This window comes from Microcebus murinus, chromosome 6, assembly GCF_040939455.1.
Source record: "Microcebus murinus isolate Inina chromosome 6, M.murinus_Inina_mat1.0, whole genome shotgun sequence".
In the NCBI taxonomy this organism is placed as follows: domain Eukaryota; kingdom Metazoa; phylum Chordata; class Mammalia; order Primates; family Cheirogaleidae; genus Microcebus; species Microcebus murinus.
Window position 1 is genome coordinate 81,274,924 of NC_134109.1, and position 17,321 is coordinate 81,292,244.

At 51.4% G+C, this 17,321-nt stretch overlaps 1 protein-coding gene across 1 annotated transcript in view; it reads right to left on the bottom strand.

The window, feature by feature from the left end:
• PLA2G4D (phospholipase A2 group IVD) overlaps positions 1-17,321 on the bottom strand; it is a 29,985-nt gene that overhangs the window by 1,933 nt on the left and 10,731 nt on the right. The window contains exons 5-22 of the mRNA XM_076004636.1: positions 13,090-13,197; positions 12,915-12,987; positions 12,592-12,728; positions 12,159-12,290; positions 11,459-11,499; positions 11,071-11,113; positions 9,713-9,776; positions 9,216-9,352; positions 8,326-8,436; positions 8,160-8,197; positions 7,850-7,985; positions 7,366-7,502; positions 5,860-6,082; positions 1,730-1,847; positions 1,234-1,371; positions 888-995; positions 560-754; positions 131-297 (exon numbers count right to left, since the gene is read on the bottom strand). Coding sequence (XP_075860751.1) covers positions 131-297; positions 560-754; positions 888-995; positions 1,234-1,371; positions 1,730-1,847; positions 5,860-6,082; positions 7,366-7,502; positions 7,850-7,985; positions 8,160-8,197; positions 8,326-8,436; positions 9,216-9,352; positions 9,713-9,776; positions 11,071-11,113; positions 11,459-11,499; positions 12,159-12,290; positions 12,592-12,728; positions 12,915-12,987; positions 13,090-13,197 — 2,106 coding nt within the window. The remainder of the gene's footprint in view (positions 1-130; positions 298-559; positions 755-887; positions 996-1,233; positions 1,372-1,729; positions 1,848-5,859; positions 6,083-7,365; positions 7,503-7,849; positions 7,986-8,159; positions 8,198-8,325; positions 8,437-9,215; positions 9,353-9,712; positions 9,777-11,070; positions 11,114-11,458; positions 11,500-12,158; positions 12,291-12,591; positions 12,729-12,914; positions 12,988-13,089; positions 13,198-17,321) is intronic.

The window sequence follows — 17,321 nt, forward strand, 5'->3', positions numbered from 1 at the left end:
GTCACCCCTTCTTCCCTTCCTCCCTCTGGGGACCTGGGACGTGTGGAGCAATGGCTCAGTGGCCCTGCTGCCTGCCCCTGGATCTTGGCTTGGCTGAGCAGAGGGGCTCCTGTGGGGTGACCAGAGGCACCTCAAAGGGCGAGGACAGGGAGTAGTCGAAGGACAGGATGAGGTCCAGCCTGCGGCCTGTCCGGAACATGGGGGGACAGCTGGTGTTGATGAAGTAGCAGGGGTCCACCAGGCAGAGCTGGGGCTCTTGGGGTGTCAGCTGGCCGGGGGTGGAGTCTAGTTGACTGTCTGGTGGGAGAGGCAGTGACGGTCAGAGGCAGCCACCCTGCCACCAGTCATCCACCTGCACTTACCTCCACGTCCCCTTCTTACCTTTGGGTCACTCCCTGAAAGCACATGTGGTCCCAACCCTTCCCCAAGACCACCCAAGGGGATCTTCTCCAGGCCACACCCCAGAAGTAGATGCTGTGACCCCCAAGGCCCAGCCGTGCCTCATCCCCAGCCAGGAGCCCAATCACGTTACCTGGGGACCCAAGGGGAGAGCCCTTACCTGCCCAGGTGGAGAAGCCTTTCTGGCTGCAGTAGTCCTGGTGCAGCTGGAGGCCCCGGAGGAAGTTGGGGCTGTGCTGGTGGAGCGGCCTGCCTGTCAGGAAGCCCTTGAATGCCTGGGCCAGGGCCGTTCCCGGCTGCAGCCACAAGGCATCCAGCCACGAGGAGGTGCCGGAAGAGGCCGGAGGCTCCTTCTCTGCAGCTAGAGAAACAGACCTTGGTCTAGGGGAGACCTGGAAATTCCTGGCCCTCCTTGCCCTCAGATGCCCCCTAACCAGAGTCTGAAAGGAGCAGCCTCACCCCAGGCTCCCCGAGAGCCCCTTGCCCACCTATGTTCCTCATCTTGTCCTTGATGTGCTGCTTCCAGGCCTCCCCGGAGCTGGTGAGGTCATACCAGGCGTCCAGCAAGTTCAGGGAGTAAATGTTGCTCCAGATACCTGACGGCCAACCCCCCAAGAGAGGTCAGCCCTCAGGCCCCAGCGCCCTGTCTCCCCTCACCTGGAAGCCAGTGGCCCCACCATTGGGTGCTGGTGGAAAATGGCCCTGGCAATGGACATTCCTCACCACCCAAACCCACCCTTCTTCCTGGGGCTCTGTCCAGACCTGGCTACAGGAGCCGTGTCCATCCAGAGCCCTGGCCTGGACTGGGCAGGGCCTTCAGAGTGACACTCTCACCTTCCAGAAAGCAGATCCGGGGCTCAGGGCGTCTGCTCATCAGCCGCCCCATGAAGAACTCGGAGCCAAAGAGCTCGGGAGGGATGAAGGTCCCGTACTTCAGGAACCCGACCTCGTAGGGGGAGAATTCGACCCACTCTGATGGGGTGGGAGGGAGAGCAGGGCTGTGAGAAGACTGAACTGGGGGAGCCCCAGCTTGGGTGGGGGCCAAAGATACTGCCCCCAGCAGGCCTCAGTCTCCCTCCTGCCCGGCACTGACACAGCAGAGATGGGGAATGCACACTTTGGGCTGACCACCCCCACCCTGCCTTGTCTACATTCTCAAATCCGCCTCACCCCAGGGACAGAGAGCTCCCCTGGCTGGCCCCTGAGCCCATTGGCACCACCACTTTTCCAGAAGATGGGTCAATCTAGGCAGGAGTTTCTCTGGGGACTCTCAGAGTACAGAGGATTTGGGGGTGGTGTATGGCGAAAGGTGGAGTGGACAGGACCGTACCCTTGAAGTCGAGCGTCTCCAGATTGTTCTCCTTGACATTGAGGCCCAAGTAGAGAGGCAGAGGGTTCTGACCCCGCTCCAGTGCGGCTCTCTGTCCTGACAGCTTCTGATCCATCACCTGTGGTTGGAGGAAAATTGGTACTTTTACTGAAATTGCACAGTTTCTGCCCTGGGGAACGTTTTGGAAAAGGGTCAGCACACCCCTCCATTTACTGAAACAGCACTCAGTATACCCTTTAATAGCTCACCAGGAAGCTGTGGCAGGACTCAGTCTCTAGCCTCCCAGGTCCCAAGTGAGTATCCCCAACCCTACAGAACACCATTCTGATGACCCAAGGTCCCACCAGAAACCTTGGAGCTTGGTGCTGTGTTGGCAACGTGTTGTGGGTTGGGCATTGTGTGTGGTAGACTATTGTTCAGAGTTGAAGGAAAATGTGCAAGATCTTCTTAAGTCAGGAAAAGAAAAGGAGAAAAACTGTAAGTTTTGCCTTGTGGATTGATAAGTAGCCTCTAAGCAGTTCAGTGATAGCCAGCAAAAGATTAAAGAAAATAGTCTCAAAGAAATAGTTTGGGAAGCTCAGATTATAACTGGTGTATTTTACAAGCAGGTTTTTATAAAAACTGAATCAATATTAGAGACGTGTGTAGACTAATAAAGTTCTGAGTAAAAATTCAGGGTGTGATATTTCTTAATATTAATATTAATGAAATTGTGATTTGTCATGAATGGAGTTATATTTTCTGAAAATTTTAAATGACTTTTTGTACTTTAGAGATAACATATACCTGTTCCATCTATAGATTTTAAAAATTAGAAATAACATGAAAATTATCTGAATAAAAGATTATTTTTAAAAACCTGCGATGAATGTTATCTGTAAGAGGTAAGGCATGATAACCAAGAAGAAAAGAAACAATAAATTGAAAACATTTCATGTTGGGACAAAAATCTTAAAACAGCATAGGTGCTCATTTTTAAGAATATATAGATGTCCAATAATAATATCATAAGAATTTCTATTTTCATGAACAATACAAAACTAATTAAGTTTGTGTTTTAAAAAATGACTATAAACCTTATTCATAGAACCATGTGTGAAGTCATTACTGGAGGATCAAATGATAATTAAATAAAAGTCTTCTTTATAGCCTAAGATCAAACTGCAATTTCTAGTACCTTGTAAAGTGAACTGTTAAAACAAGATTCTCCCACTCTACAGTAATTAATTGTTGCCTCCAGGCAGAAAAGTCAGCTATTAAAACACAACACCTTCAACACTGAATATGAACTTAAACAGTAGATCCAAAGAATATACAGGACACAGTAACAAAATAAAAATATTTAAAGTAGTTAAGTTGGCTTTATAAATTCAATGCCATTTCAATCAAAATCCCAACAACATTCATCACAAAACTTGATAAGCTGATTTTATCATGTAATTAGAACAGCAAAGGGCCAAGTACAGCCAAGAGAATTCCGAAGAACAAACCTGGTGGCAGATGAGGGTAAACTTACCCTACCAGATAACAGGATTTATCCCAAAACTACAGTGATTAAGTGCATGTGCTGTTGGCGTAGAGATAGAGAATCAATCCCATTAGAAGGGAAGAGAGCACTCAGCGAAAGTCCCATGAATATGGGACACCTGACACTTAACAGAAGCAGCAATGCAGATAAAAGGAGAAAAAAATTCAATAAATGAGACTGGGAAAATTTGCTATCCATATGAGAAAAAAATAAAATTGGATCTTTGTGCATGTGATATCTGAAGATAAATTCTGGGTGGATTAAAGTCGTATTTGTAAGAAACAAATCTTTAAAACTTTTATAAGAATATATAGAAAGGTATTTTATAACTTTGGGGAAGAGGAAAGGAAAACTCCCCAAAGCACCAACTGTAAAAGAAAAGAATGATAACTTAGATTATATTAAAATTATGCATTAAAACCATTATAACTGATAAAGGATTAATATAGAGAATATATAAAGAATTCCTGCAAAACAATATGAAAAAGACAAATTAAATTGGAAAATGGAAAAGTATTTAAGTAGGTAATCCATGGGAGAGGAAGCACAAATGATAAATGTACTTGAAAATATGAATAGTTTCACTAAAAATCAAAGAAATGCAAAACTATGATAAACTTTCCTTTCATACCCATAGTTGAATAAAAATTTAAAATTCTACAGAAGATGTAGAGAAAAAAGGAATTATTATACACCAGTAGTGGGAGTGTGAATTAATACAACTCCTTTGGAGAACAGTTTGGCAATAGCTAGGGAAGTTGAAGGTGCATGGACCGAATGGCTGAAAAATTCAATTACTGGGTACGTATCTTGGAAGCTTAGAGAATCTCTAATTCGTGTGTATAAGGAGACTTGTATAAAATTGTTCATGCAAATGATATTATTTTTTCTTAAGGATACATACATTAAAATTATGTAAATTGGAAAACCTAGAAGAAATGGATAAATTCCTGGACACATGCACCCTACCAAGACTGAACCATGAAGAATTAGAAAATCTGAACAGACCAATAACAAGTAATAATATTGAAGTGGTACAAGGTTACAATGAGCTATGATTGTGCTGCTGTACTTATGGCATGGGCAACAGAATAAGACCCTATCTCTAAAGTAAATAAATTTATTTATTCATTAAATTAAATTTAAAACCTAAAGACTCCACCAAAAAACTCTTACAAGTGATAAATGAATTCAGTAAAATTGCAGGATACAAAGTCAACATACAAAATTTGTAGTGTTTCTATACACTAATAGTAATTGATCTGAAAAAGCAATCAAGAAAGCAATCCCATTTATAATAGCTTCCCCCACCCCCCCAAAAAAACACCTAGGAGGCCAGGCATGGTGGCTCATGCCTGTAATTCTAGCATTCTGGGAAGCCGAGACTGGCAGATCGTTCAAGGTCAGGAGTTCAAAACCAGCCTGAGCAAGAGTGAGACCCCCGTCTCTACTAAAAATAGAAATTAATTGGCCAACTAAAAATATATACAGAAAAAAATTAGCTGGGCATAGTGGCACATGCCTGTAGTCCCAGCTACTTGGGAGGCTGAGGCAGAAGGATCGCTTGAGCCCAGGAGTTTGAGCTTGCTATGAGCTAGGCTGACGCCATGGCACTCACTCTAGCCCAGGCAACAGAGTGAGACTCTGTCTCAAACAACAACAACAACAACAATAAAAACAAACAAAAAAACCCACGTAGGAATAAATTTAACCAAAGAAGTGAAAGATCTCTACAAAGAAAACTATAAAACACCGATGAAAGGAATTGCAGAGGACCTCCAAAAAATGAAAGATATTCCATACTCATCATGCTCATGGATTGGAAGAGTTAATACTGTTAACATGTCCAAATTACCCAAGTGATCTGCGAATTCAATCTAATCTGTATCAAAATACCAATGACATTCTTCGCAGAAATAGAAAAAATAATCCTGAAATTTATATGGAACCAAAAGACTGAATATAGCTAAAGCAATCCTGAGCAAAAAGAACGAAGCTGGAGGCATCACACTTCCTGACCACAAATTATACTACGAAGTCATAGTAACCAAAACATCATGGTACTGGCATAAAAAAAGACATATTGACCAATGGAACAGAATAGAGAACGCCACAATAAATCTATGCATTTACAGTTGACTCACTTTTGACAGAGGCAGCAAGAACATACATTGGGCAAAGGAAATGGTGTCTTTAATCAATGGTCCTGGGAAAACTGGATATCCATATACAGAAGAATGAAAGTAGATCCCTATCTTTTATCATATAAAAAAATCAACTAAAAATGGATTGAAGATTTAAATCTAAAACCAAACACAAATACTAAGTATTTAAATCTAAGACCAACGCAAAAGCTTTGTTTGCTTAACTGACTTTGACAGTGACTGATCCCTAGCTCTTGGGAGATCCAGAAATTTCTGTTTCATGACGATTAATTTAAGAATACCTTAGCTGTCTGGAAGGCAGCGTCCCAAAGCCAAGCAGACAATCAAAACACTGCTTCTTCCACCCTGTGGGAAATGCGCATGCGCCTGTTAGCTGCTCGGGTGCCCTGACCCTTCTGGTGCACATAAGCTCCGCCCCACACACGCGGGGACCCTACCTGGCCGTGCAGAATGGACTCCAGCACCAGGGCCCACAGGTCCACAAAGGTCGTGGGGTGGCCCTGCTCAGCCTGCAGCTCCAGCTCCCGGCGGTAGCCTGCCAGGCGCTCTGGAGAGAAGACTTCCAGTTTGCTCTTGGCAAGGTGCTCCCGGGCATGTCTGATGGGACCCTCGAGGTCCCCATGAGACCACTCAGGGTCCCCGTATAGGTGGGCCATTGTCCTGGGAGAATAAGAGAACAGGACTGTAGGAGACTAAGGCCCAGCATGGGGCATGGCAACTCCTCCTTCCCACCCTCCAGCTTCTCCCAGTGCTTGGTCCTGCCGCCAAGGCTCTGCCTCTCTGAAAAGTGTGTCAAAGAGCTTCCTCTCCTAGATCAGCACTGTCCAACATTAAAATAATGTGAGCCACGTATGTAATTTTAAATTTCCTAGTCACCACATTTAAAGTTTGTTAAAAATCTGTAAAAATTCATTTTAATACTATATTTATTTTAATTTAATAATAAGTATTTAAAAATCATTTTAACATGTAATCAATATAAAAGTTATTGACAAATTTGTATTTTTTCAAACTAAGTCTTCAAAGTTCACAGTGTATTTATGACACATCTCAGTGAGGACTAGCCACATTTCAAGCGATCAATAACTGCATGTTTGGCTAGGTGAGGTGGCTCACGCCTGTAATCCTAGCACTCTGGGAGGCCGAGGCGGGTGGATAGCTCAAGGTCAGGAGTTCAAGACCAGCCTGAGCAAGAGCGAGACCCGGTCTCTACTAAAAATAGAAAGAAATTAATTGGCCAACTAAAAAATATATAGAAAATATTAGCTGGGCATTGTGGCACATGCCTGTAGTTCTAGCTACTCGGGAGGCTGAGGCAGGAGGATCGCTTGAGCCCAGGAGTTTGAGGTTGCTGTGAGCTAGGCTGACGCCACGGCACTCATTCTAGCCTGGGCAACAAAGTGAGACTCTGTCTCAAAAACAAACAAACAAACAAACAAAAAAATCCCAAAAGAAAAAAACTAAAACCACTTGTGGCTATGTGAGCTCCAAATTGGATTAAATGAGGTAATAACAATGAAAGAAAAAAAGAGTTACCAATTTGGAGCTCCTGGTTGTGTCCAGCATTAGCTAAGTGTTTCGCCTGGGCTATGCCACAGTCATAGTATGTATTATTATTGCCCCTTTTGGAGATGAGTCAACTGAGAATCAGAGGAGACAGGTTGCTCAAAGTCACCCAGCTAGTATGTGGTGTTGCCAAGCTCAAGCCCAGCTCCTTCTGAGTTGGCTACCTCACAGCTCTTCAGTAGCATCTGGACCTCATGCATGGCCTTGTGCATGGCAGGACTGTTTCCCTCCTGTGAGAAAGCCACTTGGGACCATCAGACCCCATTGCTCCCACCTACTCTGCTTTCCCATATAGAGGGACCCTCTGGTGTCTACTCTGTCCACCCCACCCCCCGGGCTCTGATCATCTAGGCTGCTCCAGGCCCCAGGCCCCTTACCATGTAGAGCCTGAGGTGCCACTTAAGTAGGTCACACAGTCCAGAAGTCCCAGCTTCTGCAGGGCCAGTAGGTGGCCATAGAGTGCTGTCATGGCCCGGGCACCTCCTCCTGTGGCCACAATGCCCACAACAGGGACCTGGACCGCACACAGACACAAGGTGACTTAACAAGGACAAAGATGAGCTGCCCCCCACCTTACGCAGGACCTCATCCTGCTCCCTGCCTCCATGGAAGGGACATTGTGGTCAGGGCCTGGTGGAGTCAGGGTTAGAGCTGGGTCCAGCCCCTATTCTGAAAGTGACAGCTCTCAGCCCAGGATAGAGCCCCAAAGGGAGTGGGAACCCCAAAGCTTACCCATGCCCCCAAAACTACGCCCACTCTCCACTGTCTGCTGACTGCATGTCTGGAGAGGCACAGGAATCAGTTTCGCCCTTAAACTTAGTCCAGAGTGTCTGCACACACAACCCCACTACGCCCCCAGACCTCATCCTCATGCAGGTCTCTGTCCAGCTGCAGGGCCTGCTTCAGGGCCCTGGCCACCACCTGCTTCCTCCTGCTCAGGAAGGCCTGCTCCTCTGCACACAGATCGAAGCCCAGGTGCACGGCCAGCTCCTTGGGGCTGGGGCAGAGGAAGATCCAAGGGTCAGGGGGTGCCTGCACAGCTGGTTGGCCAAGCCCACAACAAGCAGCCAAGTTACGTCCCTGCTCCACTCCCAAGGACACCCTTTCCCACAGCACTCCTCTCCCCCATCACCACCTCTCCCTGTCTCCCACAGACGCAAATGCCCCTCACCAGCTCTCTGCCTTGAGCTGCAGCCTCACTCCTGGGGCCTGAAATCAAAGCAAGAGACCCTGCTCAGATTGCCCTAGACCCGGAGGGGCACATGGTATCCCCTGGGGCCTTGGACTCCCCCATCTTCATCCTCGCTGGCACTTCCCATGCAGTTGAGGTCACTTACATTTGCAGCAGGAACATCAACGGTCACCTCCTTCCCCACGGCCAAGGACCTCAGGGGCACAGTGAGGTGCCAAGCTGAATTATTCCAGTTCCAGACATTGCTTGTGGAGCTCTGGAGGGAAATATTCATTCGTTTATTCATTCATTTCATTTCACAAGTCCTGTGTATCTAGACTGCGATCCAGACAGACACAGTCCCTCCTTGATACTATAAAAATAATTGCAATTAATGTAATTACAATTACTAATCATTAGAAAATAATATCAGCTAATATTTATTTAGTGCACAGGTATTACTCTCACTGAATCACGTGTGAATTTACAAAGACACAGGTGATGGACTGATGTGAGTAAGTGCCGGGAAGGAACTAAGCCGTGTGATACGATGGAGTAACCACAGGTGGCTGTGTGTGGGGTCTCTGGAGGTGAGGGGCAAGGAGAGCTCCTCTAAAGAGGAGCCATTGAGCCGAGATGTGGAAGGAGCCAGCCATGGGCAGGGAAAACACTTGGCATGTTGGAAAGAACGGTAGGAGACAAGTATGGCTGGAGAATCATGCACGGGGCAGGGCGTGGAACAGAATGAGGCAGCAGCGCCGGGCAGGGCCAGGCTGTGCAGGGCCTGTGGGTGCAGACATCAGGTTTTATTCTAAGGGCATCATTGGAGGAGCCAGTGGAGGACTCCAACAAAGGCTGATGTGGTGTAGCAGTCCCCTTGCCTGCCTGGCCCTCAGGTGTGGTGTGTCCAGGGTGCATGCCCAACTGGGAGAGGCTGGCAAGGTCACAGGGGGCCTCGCCTTTGGGGGGCAGGGAGACAGGCCAGAGAGAAGCCCGCAGAGGCTGGAACTGACCAAAGGCTGGGATTGGTGGGAGACTTCTAGAGCCAAGACCCACCCTCAGGTGCCCACTCAGCTCTGTCTCTTGGGCTGGCATGTAGTGGAAGCAGAAGGCAGAGGCTGTGCCCAGGGCCGATGTCTGTGTGTCCTCATATGACCCCTTCAGTGTCAGCTCCAGCTCCAGCTTGTCCTGATCTAGGGAGAAAGCGGGCAGGTTAGCATGAGGAGTAAAACAGCCCAGACCCCAGCTCGGACCTGGGGAGCCAGCAGTGTTGCCTGGACATGGGGGAGGCCCTGGAGGCTGGACCGTCATAAACAGGATTCTGAAAGGGGCCTTCCCAGCCTGCAGGGCCCCACAACCCCCATGCAACGTGCTCTCCCCAGGTCAGGGGACTCTCCTGCCTGGAGGAGACATGTGGCCTCTGTGCTGTGTGGCCAAGAAGGGAGAGGCCAGCTCCACCCTGCTGCTGGCCTCCTGCCCTGTGCGGTTTCCCAGCAACCCTCGTCTGTCCCATGCTCCAAGCAGGGCCAGACCTGGTGCCGAGCAGGTCTCACCTGCGACCACGGCAGCGCTCCCCGTGCGGTCCAGATGCACGTCCAGGCATGACAGCTCTCGGGCCTGGGACAGATCACATCATGGGCAGGGGGCTCTGCAGAGTAAGCTGAGGTCCCCTCAACCTCAACCCTCTGTGCCCCACTGTCCCAATTCCACCACACACTGGACAAGAAGTGGGGTTCAGAATGGGACTGAACACAGAAACCCTTCACCCATCTCTCACCCACTGCGACTGCTAAGCCCGATGTTCTGGAGCGGCCAGGAGAGCCCTGGCTGCACACCCGCTCCCCACTCTCCTGGCTTTGCAAAACTTCTGGAATCCCTGAAAGCCCCCCCCCCCCCCCAGCTCTCAGACATGGTTCTTTCTGCTCCATGTTTCTCCGCAGCCTTAGCCTGGAGCACGTATTCTACTATAGCAACTCCCAAATGGTGTAAACAAACCAGTGGTCTGCAGGATGATGGAACAGATGTCACAGAAACAGGTAAAACTACAGCAACTAGACTATGTCCTAACCATCCTCCACTTAACTGATTGTCGAATGTGCCCCCTGCACGCTGTCTATGACGCATGCCAGCTGACTCCCGCTGCCCACTCCCCATAGAACCGCCGGATTCACCAACCCACGGCTGGTCTCCATCACCTCCTAAGAGGCAGTGCCATAGGCGTGACTTTATTTTAATGCGTATTTTTAAAAAGTACTATGAGCCCATCAAACAGGCATTTGCTGGCCCCTGGGAACGAGCACCTCCTTAAACTCTATGCTTTGCGTGGGGCCACAGGCCTGTCTGCTCCCAGGTGCTGCTGGTCTGAGGGCCACGCTTGGAGCATAAAGCTTCTAATGTACCACTGACTTGCCGCCTGGTGCTCCTGAGGCTCCAGTGTCCCAAGGAGGAGCTGGCTAACCCTCTGGTCCCTCCCTCAGTCTCCTAGATGGGAAGCACAGCACACTGGAACCTCCCGCTGAGCCTCGGGGACCTGGGCATTAACAAGCTGAAGGTGGGCCCGGGCTGCGCGATTTCTTCATCACTTTTGGGGAAGAGCTTGGAGTCAATCCCTGAGGACTCCAAATTCATGAGTTCATCTCATATGACTAAACACTATCAGGAAGCACCTGAAATTCTCCAATGGTCCCTCAGCCATCCAGGCTCAGGCCAGAACCTCCTTTCAGCAGAGCCCTGCCCACCCTTTCTCCATGTGCCCTTCGGCTCCAGGCCCCTCCATCACCCAGAGCCCCAGGGGTGGTCTTCCCACAGAGCCCTGCCCCTGCCCGTCCCTTCTGGTCCACACCCTGGCAGCTGCCCCTCCACCCCAAGTGTCTGCCCTGGGCCCCTCCCCTAGGCTGGGGAAGGCAGTTACCACAAGGACATTGTTGGTGATGAGGTTTTCTGGGCGGTCCAACCTGGAAAAATCAAACCATCCAGAGTCAGGCCTTGCAAAGGCACATGCTTCCTGCGTTGGCCTGCCCCCTGCCACCCATGTGGGGTCTCCCTGGGTGGTGCTGAGGGCTCTGTAAGTCCTGGGAGGGGAGGTGCTTCTGCAGGAGGAGAGGTGAGGAGAGAGCAGGGGGAGGAAACAAGGCCTCCCTGTCCTCATTTCCCTAGGAGGACCCTTACCGCACCCCACCTGTCAGGCAGGGTGGGAGAAGAGGGACAGCACATCCCGGCTGGGCTGACCATAGGGAGATCGGGGTCAGGGCCATTTCCCCAAATAGAGCCTGGGCCCTGGGCTGTGCGGTAGTACTCACGTTTCCTCCATCAGGAACTCCACGTCCAGCTCCTCTTCTCCCTGAAACCCCGGAGAATGAGCAAGTCAGTCACACTTTCATGTGGCTCTGGAGGTGACACAGTCTTTTATAGACATTATCTCATCATCTCAAGCGGTCTCTCCAGGAGGCACGTTAGTGCAATCATTCCCAATTTGCAGCTGAGGAAACCGAGTGCAGGGCCAGATGGGCTGCCTGCCCATGCTACCCACAGCTAGTAAGTCCGCAGAGAACAGGTCTCCCTCCCCCTGGGTCCCAGAACTCTGAGCAGGGCTGGAGGGGAGACCAGGAGCACAGCCAAAGGAGGTATGGTCATGCACACGGCCCTTCTTCTTCCTCTAGCGAGGGGCAAGCCCCCAGAACTCTGCCCTCCCCCAGCCCCTGCCTGCAGCAGGGAGGGCACCAAGACCCTCACAAAGCTGCTCCATGGGTTGGTTTTTGAGGGACATTAGGAAGTTCTCCACCTCCCAAAACCTTCCCGCCACAGATGACTAAAATTCCTCCACTGGGTGATTCAGTCTGTAACTGTAAGGTTAAGCCTGCTCCTTTCTTATCAAAATGCAAATATCTCTGGGAGGGGTTTCCATCTTCCTGTGGGTGAGTAGACCCAGCAGCCTCCAAACAGGTGGGACAAACTGAGCAACTTCCTCAGCCTTGAGCCCACGGGGACTTCCCCACACACCTGGGGACGCTGGGAGAAGGTCTTCCGGAGCAGCTTGCCAGGGAGGACTTCTGAGATGTCATAGAGCACCTTGAAGCAGATGTCGTCCTCCGTGACTGAGTCCTCATCGTAGACAGTAAGCTCCAGAACATTCTAGGGACCAGGAACAGCACTCAGCACATTATCTACTAATAGCTCACCTCTGTTGGACGCTTACTGCATGTGCAGAAAAGGGTCTCATGCCTCCACACTTTTGTACTTCAAAATAAAAATAACCATATTGTTCATTCATTCACAGGTTCTCTCGCACACAACACACAGGGACGGGGCCCCAAAGACACCCTCCTCCCGACTCTCCCTGCCAGAGTCCCGGAGGATGTGTGTTCCACTAAAGCCCTCCCTGGGGGGAGACCACCTGTTCCCGGTGAGTGGCCAGGGGTGCCCTGGCCTTTACCTTGACCTGACTGTGGATTAGGAAGCTGAAGGTCTCATTCCACACTGGATGACTGGAGTTGGTGACCGTTTTGGTCTTAAACTTCATACCCGGTGCGGTTGGCAGCTGCAGGACCACGTAGGGGTCTGCCTTGCTCACTGCCGAAGGCGAGAAAGCGCTGTGAGGGAGAACTCACACGCCTCTCCAGGGGCCACGCCAGTGTCCTGCCCAGACTCTGGTGGGCACCTGGGTGGCCCCGACCAGCCCCAGGGCACTTGTCTGGGCCTCTTCCATGGGAGCCTGTCCCCTCTGCATCCGCTGGGGCCCAGGAGACCGTTACTCACTCAAGTCAGCCCTGGGCAGGTTCCGCGCCTCCAAGACCCTTATGGTGAGCCGGCAGCAGGCAGAGGCCTCCCCCTGGAGAGAGATATCAATCTACCGAGTCCTCGCGGCTTGTCACCTCACCCAAGCCCACAGCTGCTGGGCCGTGGGAGTCCCTGGCTGCAGACATGCCCTCACCAGTCCCCGGTACTTGGTGACACTGCTGTGCTGCCCAGCATTCTGGGGAGGTGCTCTGGGGACCAACTGGCCTTTGTCCACCACTGCCCTTGAGGTCCTGGTTCTGGACTGCAGCAATTAGGGAATGGCAGACCCCCAGGGATGAAGTCTGTGGGGCTCCCTCTGCTTTAGGGACAGGATTGCACAGCGTTGTGGACAAAGCAAGGAACTGAGGCCAAGGAGCGGCCACCACGCTGGTCAGTCTGACATTGGCCACACCCAGAGCCCCCAGGGAGGGCAGCCCTTTGGAGAAGCATAGCCCTGCTGCCCAGCATCCTGCCTCCAGCCCTTCCAGACAGAAAGCGGGTGCAGGACTCAAGGGGGTGCTGAGCCCCGGGTGACATCCACAGGCACTACAATGGAGCTCAGCCCCTCAGCACTGACTGGGGTGCGGACGAGGAAACTCCAAGATCCCTCAGCCCGTTACAGGGAGAAGGGGTGCTGTGGATGAAAGGTCACTGGGATTAAGATGTTCACGAGGACAAGCCACCAGGGAGAGGAAGCTGAGTGGACAGAGACTCCCAGGGCAGAGATAGGAGCAAGCGAGTGGAGGGTGGGTGGCAGGAGGAAGAACTGAGGCAGGTGGGGCATGGCTGAATCTTGTTGGGGACAAGGCACTGGGGGGTATCCCTGGCACTGCTGGGATCCAGGGGGGGCCTTGGGTTTCTGTTTTTCCTGGGGCCCAGCTGCATGGCTCTTCCTGGGCACCCTGCACAGGTTTCTCGTAATAATTCCCTGAGACCTGAGATAACTCACTCAAATGGGTCTGGCAGGACAAAGGGGCATTTTTTCTCTGGGCTGACTCCAAGGTCATTGGCCTTGAGTCATCCTGAAAAGGAGGCTGTGGGGGGTGGGGGCGGCCTCCTGTGGGGCACGTGGGCCCAGCAGGCAGAGCCCGCGTGGGAGGGAGGGCCATCAGAATGGGGGGCTGTCAGGAAGGAGCATCACCTGCTCCGGGAATGATGCGGTGGGAGCACCCACCCAGGAGGGGACCCTTCAGGGCCACGGTGTGGTAGGTATGAATGCTAACCCCTGGAGATGTGCAACGTGGCAGGCCTGGTGAAGAACCCACAGAAGACCCCCACCACACTAAGTGAGTTCGACCTTCTAGGCCCCTTACTGTCCCTCCATCCCTCTGTCCCCACCCTGAGGGAGCAGAAGCAGCACGGCACTTGCATGGTGGACACCGGGCGGGCATCTCGTTGGGAGACAGACTCTCGGGAACAAAGCTCTTTCCTGCGCTGCACCCTCCCCACACCAGACCCACGCACGTCACGCGTGTGGTCAGAAGGTCTCAGTGCTCGCAACAAACTGGTCTCTGCTCTGCACAGGTGCTGCCTGCTCGGGGCCGGCCCAGCACCCACGGGGACACACTCCCCATAAAGACCCATAAAGGATGACAAGCCAAAGCAAAGCCACTCGTGACTCACAGCCCCACCCAGCATCTTCCCTTTCCTGTGGCTCTGTGCTGAGTGTCCCTGTCATTGCTGTCAGCTCCCCATCAGAGCACACGAACTCTCCCCCATCCAGGTAGCTTGCTTCTCTCTTCTCCGGGATTAACTCCAATGACAGCAGCAACATTTCAACTCTGTAGATCTTAAGCCAGAGGTTGTAATTGGCAGGGACTTAAGGCATTTTTAGACACCTGGCTTCCATTTCCTCCCTGCACCCAGATTCCTTCCCAGCCTGCCCTGCGAAGGTGGTGTCTGGGATGTGGGGGCCCTGTGGGGTGCCGGGTTTCACTGCCCCACTCCGAGACCCGGGAAGGGCAGAGGCAGCCTGGCCTCGCTCCCCTGCTCCTTGGGCCAGACCGAGGCTCCACAGGTCCACAGCCCGTGGGCTGCTCTAAAGCCACTTGGGGCTACTAAGAAGTGTCCCCAGTTTGAGGACTGCTGTTCATTTCTCCCTCCCACCACTGAGAGCTTCTCAACCTCAGAAAGCCCACCATTCCCTGGCAGGTTATTTTTCCCAGGGTGAAATCCCAATTCTCTTCACCTCTAAGACCATCGCTAAGTAGAGCACCTAGAGCATTGTATTATTGTGACAATGGTTACAATGACTGGTCTTTATGGGGAGTTAAAGGCAGACTCTGCAGCCAGGTTATCTGGATTTAAACTCTGGTCCTGTCACTTACTTGCTGTGTGACCCTGGACAAGTCACTAAACTTCTCTGTGCCTCTGTTTCCTCATCTCTAGTGGGAATAATAATAGCGTGGACTTCACAGGGTATTCTGAGGCTAAAGATGTTAATACTTGTAGAATTCATAGAAGAATTCTTAGGAAAAAATTCAGCAGGTTCTAGGTAATTACTCTTATTACTATTTATTAAGTGCTTGTTATGTTTCTAGGAACTGTGAACGTTGCAGATACCAGGATGAAATCAATTTTGTCAGACCCAGACAAAACAGGGCCAGGAAGACACAAAAGACAGGAGGCTCATACGTATGTGCCTGAGATGAGAACTGTTTCCAAGGACTTTCTAAAAATGTCACAGAAAACCATTTCACATCCTTCACACACCTGCTCTGACAAGGTTTATCACGAGACATCCTTCAGGACGGCAGTCATTCACATAAGATGCTCTCCAAGAAAAACCTCTTGCCCGGTAATGGCGTCTCCACCAACGAGCTGACAACTCTGGCTTTGAGCCTCTGGGACCAACGACCAATATTTCTAAGCAGCTTATGTGAACCTCTCCCTTTTTGCTAGTACAAGATTCCCTTTACCCTCCCCTCGCTGGACTCGCTGGTGGCCTGCCATTCTACATGCTAGGTTACAATCCTCATCCCGGAGTAAACTCAACATGTCTAGAGGTAATTTTCTCTGGTGTCATTTTTTAGACTGACAGTGCTGTACAGAGCACATTCCATAATCTAACTTGATGGATACCCTCACGGCCTCATGAGACAGCCTCTCGCCTCCTCCCATTTTACAGATGAGGGAATTGAGGCTCAGAAAGGTTAACTCGCCCCAGGTCACAGTTAGTGGGTGACAGAGTTAGAATTCAAACTCCAAGGCAGAGCTCGCAACCCCTGCACTAGTCTACTATTTGACCTTTGCCAGGACTTTGCTTCTTTGTAAAAGCACTGAACTTTCCCCCTACTGCCCATGGATATATAGACTCAGGAATTCCACAGATTTGTTTTTGACATATGACTAGTGACTGGCATAGTAACTAATAGGATCCTTTCCTCCCCAGGGCACTGGGGCTTCCTTTCCAGGTACCCTCCCGTCCGAACTATTGCCCTCATTGATGACTGACCCCGGCTGCCTCTGGAGGGGTTTCTGGCCCAGCTGTTGTGGGATCCTGGAGTGCCTCCCTCCTGAGGGTCTCAGCCACTCTCTCCCCAGCCCTATGCAGGGACCCCAGACCAGAGCCTTTGCCCTGTGGAGAGGCTCAGGGCCCAGGAAGTTTTGGGTGAGGCTCAGTGCTGATCCCTGCCTGTCTCCGGGGATGTGGCCCAGGGGAGCTTGAGGAGGCTGAGACCCCAGACTAGGGTCCAGAGTAACTATGATCATGATCCTGGGGCTTTGGAAGGAAGAGAGAAATGAGCCAGCCTGCCTTTGACCCCTGGCACCCTGTGACCCACGGTGGGGCCACTGGGGAGGCTGGAGAGAGGAGGAGTGGAAGCCCAGCCACAGCCTCGGGCCCTGCCACTCCTTGAGTCAGTCTGGGCCGATGCTCCTGGACGGGCTGGCACGTCCCAGAACAGGTCCTGGATGCTCGGCCTGCCCGGCCTGCCCGCTCTTGCCCCAGGACAGGCTCCAGGCCTCTGTTCCACCGGGAAGGAGGCTCGCCCACCACAGGAACCCACCTCAAGGCTGGGGGTTGGGGACTTGGTCTTGGGGACTCAGTCCTGGGAACGCTGGCTGGGGGCAAGGTGCTTCCCAAGTGTGGGGCAGACTCAAGCTCCCAAATCACTGAAATGTGGACTTTAGTTTTACCCCTGGGGCAGGCCCTAGAGCAGGCTGAGGGAGGAAGGGGAAGGATGCACAGCCTTTGCCAGGGAGATGAGTTTGAAGGAGGGTATTTCCTCCACAGGCGGCTGTTCTGGGGCTCAGGGCTTCTGATTTGGGGTTGGGGAGGGGGCAATGGGGCCAAGGCTGTCCAACCCTCCACGCCTTGTAGCCCTGGGTTCCTCCCAGACTCAACTTTCCACTGATGTCTGACTTGGGCGTGGGTCCTCCCAACCT